Genomic DNA, 5696 nt, shown 5'->3' on the forward strand with positions numbered 1-5696 from the left:
CAAGATCCGGTAGGTGCAGAAGTTTTGCCGCACCACCATGCTTATTAAACCCGAAGGTTCGCAGTAATACTTTCTTCATGGCCTCGTACTTGTTTTCCGCAGGTGGATTCACGATGAACCGCATCACGCGCTTGGTTGTGTCCGGCGATAGAGCGCTGACGAGGTAGTAGTACATCGTGGATTCGTCCGACACCTTCTTTAAATGAAATTGAGCCTCGGCGCGGATAAACCAAGCTTGCGGTGCGTGCGTCCAAAACAACGGAAGATGAACGCCTGCCGCGCCTGACTCCGGTGTGCCCTGCTCGGTCATCGTCAACGAGGCGTCGGGTTCCTGCTCAGTCGGTGATCGTCCAGATCACGTCGGGGTCACCAATATGGCGAGTCCCCGAAACTTGTTGGTTGTGGAAGAAGTTTATTGCAGCCGCAATACTCGAATACAGAGTTAAACAACAAGGTAAAGGACAACCAATACAAACTTACTGTCTTCCTTGAAGACTTCGCCGAACTGGCTAAATCGGGCGCCAAACGCGCACATGACATCGCTGGCCAATCAGCGATGTCGCTCTCTGGACCAATCCCCATGGTCGCTTTCCCACGTGACCTCGCTGGCCAATCCGAGGGTTCGACGACCTGGACCATTCTCTATGGTCGCTACAGTATATGTATAAACATACACACGCTGAACTTTATTATATTGTCTACAGTGTACCATGTTTACATATTCTGTTGTGCAGCTGCAAGTAAGAATGTCATTGTTCTATCTGGGGCACATGATAATAAAACACTCATGACAGGGGGAGAGAGGGGGAGGGAGAGAGGGGGAGGAAGGGAGAGAGGGAGAGGAAGGTAGAGAGGGAGAGGAAGGTAGAGAGGGGGGGAGAGAGACAGGGGAGAGAGAGAGAGAGGGGGAGGAGGAGAGAGAGAGAGATAGGTAGAGAGGGGGAGAGAGAGAGGCGGGAGGAGGGAGGTGGAGGAGAGGAAGGTGAGAGAGAGAGAGAGGGAGGGAGAGAGAGATAGGGAGGTAGAGAAGGGAGGGAGAGAGAGAGGAGAGAGGAGAAGGGAGGGGGGAAAGGGGGAGAGAGAGAGGCGGGAGAGAGAGTGGGAGAGAGATAGGGAGGTAGAGAAGGGAGGGAGAGGGGGGAAGAGGGAGGGGAGAGAGAGAGGGGGGGGAGAGAGAGGAGGTAGAGCTGGGAGGGAGAGAGGGAGGGAGGGGGAGAGAGGAGGAGAGGAGAGGAGAGGGAGATAGGGAAGAGAGGGGGAGGGAAGGGAGGGAGAGGGAAGAGAGGGAGAGGGAAGAGAGGGAGAGAGGAGAGGGGAGAGAGGGATGGAGAGGGGAGAGAGAGGTTAAGTGAACACCATTTGGCAGTTGAAAAAGGAAGACAGAAGTTTTTTAATTGAAAAAATTGAATTGAGGAGAGAGAGGAGGGAGGCCGGAACGTGAGTGCGTGGCACGGGTTTCCCTGCCGGCGGAGCGCTGTTTGTGCGGGGCACGGGTTTCCCTGCCGGCGGAGCGCTGTGTGTGCGGGGCGGTGCAGGGCGGCGCGGTCCGGCGGCTCAGTCGTCCCCGGGCAGCGGCGGAGCGCTGTGTGTGCGGCGCGGTGCAGGGCGGCGCGGTCCGGCGGCTCAGTCGTCCCCGGGTAGCGGCGGAGTGGGGATCGAAGCTTCCAGAGCTCCTGTGTTCTCTGTGCTGGCGATGGCGGCGGCGGCAGCGGTGATGGGTCGGCGAGGCGGCGGAGAGGTGGCAGCGGCGGGAGGAGGAGGAGGAGGCGGTGGAGGAGGAGGAGGAGGAGGAGGAGGGACAGAGGGAGGCCGGGGCCGCGGGCTGATGGCGGCGCTCAGGGCGGCGGCGGCCGCGGCCACCGACAGGAGCGACTTCCGCAGGTGTGTGGGGCTAGTATCGAGTGGCTGGGCCGAAGAGCCGCCCCACTCACTCACTTGCTGCAATTACTATCACATTAATACATAAAATATAACATTAACATAGAAAATATATTTTAAATTAATATATAAAATCTAACATGAAAAATTATATAAAATTATAAAATTAGTGTTTAAAATTAGAGTATAAAATGTTTTCTGTTAATTTTATATAATAATTTTATATAATTGTTACATTTTATATATAAATATGATATATAAAATGTTATCTGTGTTAATTTTATATTTTATATAATATAATTTTATATAATAATATAACTTTATATAATTTTCTACGTTAAATTTTATATATAAAATGTTTTCTGTGTTAATTTTATATTTTATAAATATAAAATTTAACATAGAAAATTATATAAAATTATGATATAAAATTATATAAAATCAACATAGATAACATTTTATATATAATATATGTATATATAAAATATAAAATGTAACATAGACAATTATAGAAAATCATATAATGGTTACCTCCACAATGGTCAGCATGGACCTGGAGGGCCGAAGGGCCTGTCCATGCAGTATCTGTCAACCAGTCGATTCTGACGTGAACCTTTCCTCTATCCCAACAGGAATCTAATTGTGAACATTGGGCTGTTTGCGGTGGGGGTCTACATCGCCCGGAACCTGTCTGACATCGACTTAATGGCCCCACAGCCCCTGTAGTAGAGAACTCAGTGAGTACCCCAGCAGTCAACCAGCATGACGTCGAGAGGGAGGGAGGAGTGGGGCAGGGAAGGGGGAAGTGGGACGAGAGGGGAGAGGGAGGAAGGGGCAGAGAAGGGAGGAGGGGGCAGGGAAGGGAGGGGGCAGGGAGGTAGTGAGACAGGAGGGGGTGGGAGGGGGCAGGGAAGAGGGTGGGAGGGGGCAGGGGAGAAAGGGGGTGGGGGTAGTGAGACAGGAGGGGGAGAGGGGGCAGGGGAGAGAGGGGGTAGATGGTGGGTAGTGAGAGGGCTGTGGAGGCCAAGTCAGTGGATGTTTTAAGGCAGAGATAGATAGATTCTTGAGTAGTACGGGTGTCAGAGGTTATGGGCAGAAGGCAGGAGAATGGGGTTAGGATGGATGATTGAATGGCAGAGTAGACTTGATGGGCCATAATGGGCTAATTCAGCTCCTACAATTTATGACCTTCAGTTTCCAGACACTGGGGATCAGTAGAAGCTGGAAGATCACCGTTATCAAGTGCTGAACACGAGAACCATCACTGCTGCCGACTGTGTGGAGGAGCCTTTGTCTTTTGACTGGAGCAGAGACTGAGATTCAGGATGAATAGATGTGCTTTTCAAGTGGCTTCTACTTTCTATTGACGATGTTTAAAGCAGGCACAATAATGACTGACACAAACTGCTGGAGTAACTCAGCGGGTCAGGCAGCAGCATCTGTGAGTTGGGTCAGCCTGAAGAAGGGTCCCGACCCGAAACGTCACCATTGCTTCCTCAATAATTTCCATTTTCTGGAATGTTGTCGAATAAATTAAATGGAGCAAATAATGAAATAAAGTAATTGAAACCAATTGTTGTTTGCAACCTGAGCTTAACACAAAATGATGTTACATGTGGGGCACAAAGATGCAGCGGTAGAGCTGCCAGAGACCCCGGGTTCCATCCTGACCACGGGTGCTATCTGTACGGAGTTTGTACGTTCTCCCCGTGACCTGCGTTGGTTTTCTCAGGGTGCTCCAGTTTCCTCCCACACTCCAAAGACGTGCTGGTTTGTAGGTTAATCGGATTGGTAAAATTGTCCCTAGTGTGGGCAGGGTAATTAATGTTAGTGTGTGGGGATTGCTGGTCGGTGCAGACTCTACCCCATTGCGGACATTGGACTTTGTGGAACTGCTGCGCTACAATGCTGAGAACTATATTCTGCACTCTTATCTTCCATTTGTTCCTCCTATTGTACTTTTGGCTGGACTGTGCTTATGTGCGGTATTACCAGATCTGCTAGGATAGCATGCAAAACAAAGCTTCTCACTGTATCTACAAGTGCTGTCTGCACGGAGTTTGCACGATCTCCCTGTGACCACGTGGGTTTCCTCCGGGTGCTCCGGTTTCCTCCCCCATCCCAATGACGCGCGGGTTTGTTGGTTAATTGCCATCTGTAAATTGCCTTTAGTGTGTATGATGGGAAAGCACAGAACTAGTGTAGACACAAGATGCTGGAGTAACTCAGCGGGTCAGGCAGCATCTGTGGAGAGAAGGAATGGGTGACGTTTCGGGTCGAGACCCTTCTTACAGATAGAGATCTTAGTGTATCTTACAGATAGAGATCGATGGTCAGCATGGACTCGGTGGGCCGAAGGACCTGTATTTCTAACCTGAACCAAAAGCTAATAGAACTTGCCGTGGGACTGCCGAATAGAATAGAATAAATTCTTTACACACAGGCATTCTATTACTGTTAAATTCTAAAGTTGTACTCTTTTATTTTTTTTTCTTCATTAGGAACTTTTCAACTTACAAAACAATAGGTGTAGAAAGACACGTTTAGAAAAATCATTTCTATTTAAAAAAAAATCATTTCACAGGATATGAAATGCAGGCTGGTTGATGTACCAAGACAGAACAGGTATGAGGCCCCTGATTCAGTGTGCCGTAATCTTTAATACCAAATCACATTCGCTAACACGTGAACAAAGTGCCCTAATCTAACATTGAAAACTCCTACCGAGACATCCAACATAACAGTAAGATCCATGAGTTCCAGCCACACCTTCGCTACCACAAATACCTTCAATGGACTTGATGGCATTATCTATCTTTTTTTTTCAAAAAACAACAAAAGAAAAGTTCATGCATGTGCTTAAAATAATTCTTTTTCCTCTTCTCAAAAAAAAAAGGACATTTTCCCCAGCCCCATTTACACAGGCATTTTATAAATATATTAGCAAACCTTGTCAGCCCGAATGGAGATTGGAATATGGAGTGTTCCTTCATGTTGTGTTGACAAGCCTAACTATCCCGATACACCGATTGTTCTGTGATTCAGGCTGGAGTTTTGATTACTTACTGCAGTTTAATTTTTAATTAACATATGATGAGCCTTTGAAGGCACTGGGTCTGTACTCGCTGGAGTTTAGAAGGAGCTCATTGAAACGTGAAAGGCCTGGATAAAGTGGATGTGGAGAGGATGTTTCCACTAGTGGAAGAGTCTAGGACTAGAGGACACAGCCTCAGAATTAAAGGACGTACCGTTAGAAAGGAGATGAGGATTAATTTCTTCAGTCACAGGGTGGTGAATCTGTGAAATTCATTGCCACAGACAGCTGTGGAGGCCAAGTCAATGGATATTTTTAAGGCGAAGATTGAGAGATTTTTGATTAGTGCGGTGTCATGGGGTGAAGGCAGGAGAATGGGATTGAGAGGGAGAGATATAAGAACATAACTGCAGATGCTGGTACAAATCTAGAGGGAGAGATAGATCAGCCATGATTGAATGGCGGAGTAGACTTGACGGTCTGATTCTGCTCATGGAACCCATGGACTTTGCTGCTGTGCATTTTTTTAAATTGCTCCCCTAAGCTTGTCCTAAAACTTCTCCTCAGCTAGAACCCTCTCAAACGCTCAAGAAAACAACCCTGAAGCAAAATCCTTGTAGCTTGAAAGCTAGTGTAAAGGTGTACCGTCCCTAGTTGGGGGATAATCCAGTTAGCCCTGCCTGTGTGCGGGATTAGCTTTCACGACTGATGCATCTATTTGAATTTACCTCGTCTTTTGCAGCTTTCAAACGCTTTTGAATATCCAGATCCTGACAAACTCCCA

At 47.8% G+C, this 5696-nt stretch overlaps 1 protein-coding gene across 1 annotated transcript; it reads left to right on the forward strand.

Moving 5' to 3' along the window:
* Nucleotides 1-1538: 1538 nt before the first annotated feature.
* On the forward strand, nucleotides 1539-3451 carry tomm6 (translocase of outer mitochondrial membrane 6 homolog (yeast)). Its single transcript, XM_078420484.1, has 3 exons — nucleotides 1539-1881; nucleotides 2511-2615; nucleotides 3073-3451. The coding sequence occupies exons 1-2, from the start codon at nucleotides 1694-1696 to the stop codon at nucleotides 2602-2604; spliced, it is 282 nt and encodes a 93-aa protein (XP_078276610.1). The 5' UTR covers nucleotides 1539-1693; the 3' UTR covers nucleotides 2605-2615; nucleotides 3073-3451.
* Nucleotides 3452-5696: the final 2245 nt, after the last annotated feature.

The sequence above is a fragment of the Rhinoraja longicauda genome, chromosome 24 (assembly GCF_053455715.1).
Source record: "Rhinoraja longicauda isolate Sanriku21f chromosome 24, sRhiLon1.1, whole genome shotgun sequence".
In the NCBI taxonomy this organism is placed as follows: domain Eukaryota; kingdom Metazoa; phylum Chordata; class Chondrichthyes; order Rajiformes; family Arhynchobatidae; genus Rhinoraja; species Rhinoraja longicauda.

Excerpts from the sequence above, each read along its gene's own strand:
- tomm6 (XM_078420484.1), top strand. The coding sequence starts at position 1,694 with ATGGCGGCGGCGGCAGCGGTGATGGGTCGGCGAGGCGGCGGAGAGGTG. Across the intron at positions 1,882-2,510 it reads GACAGGAGCGACTTCCGCAG|GAATCTAATTGTGAACATTG; the intron begins GTGTGTGGGGCT and ends CTATCCCAACAG.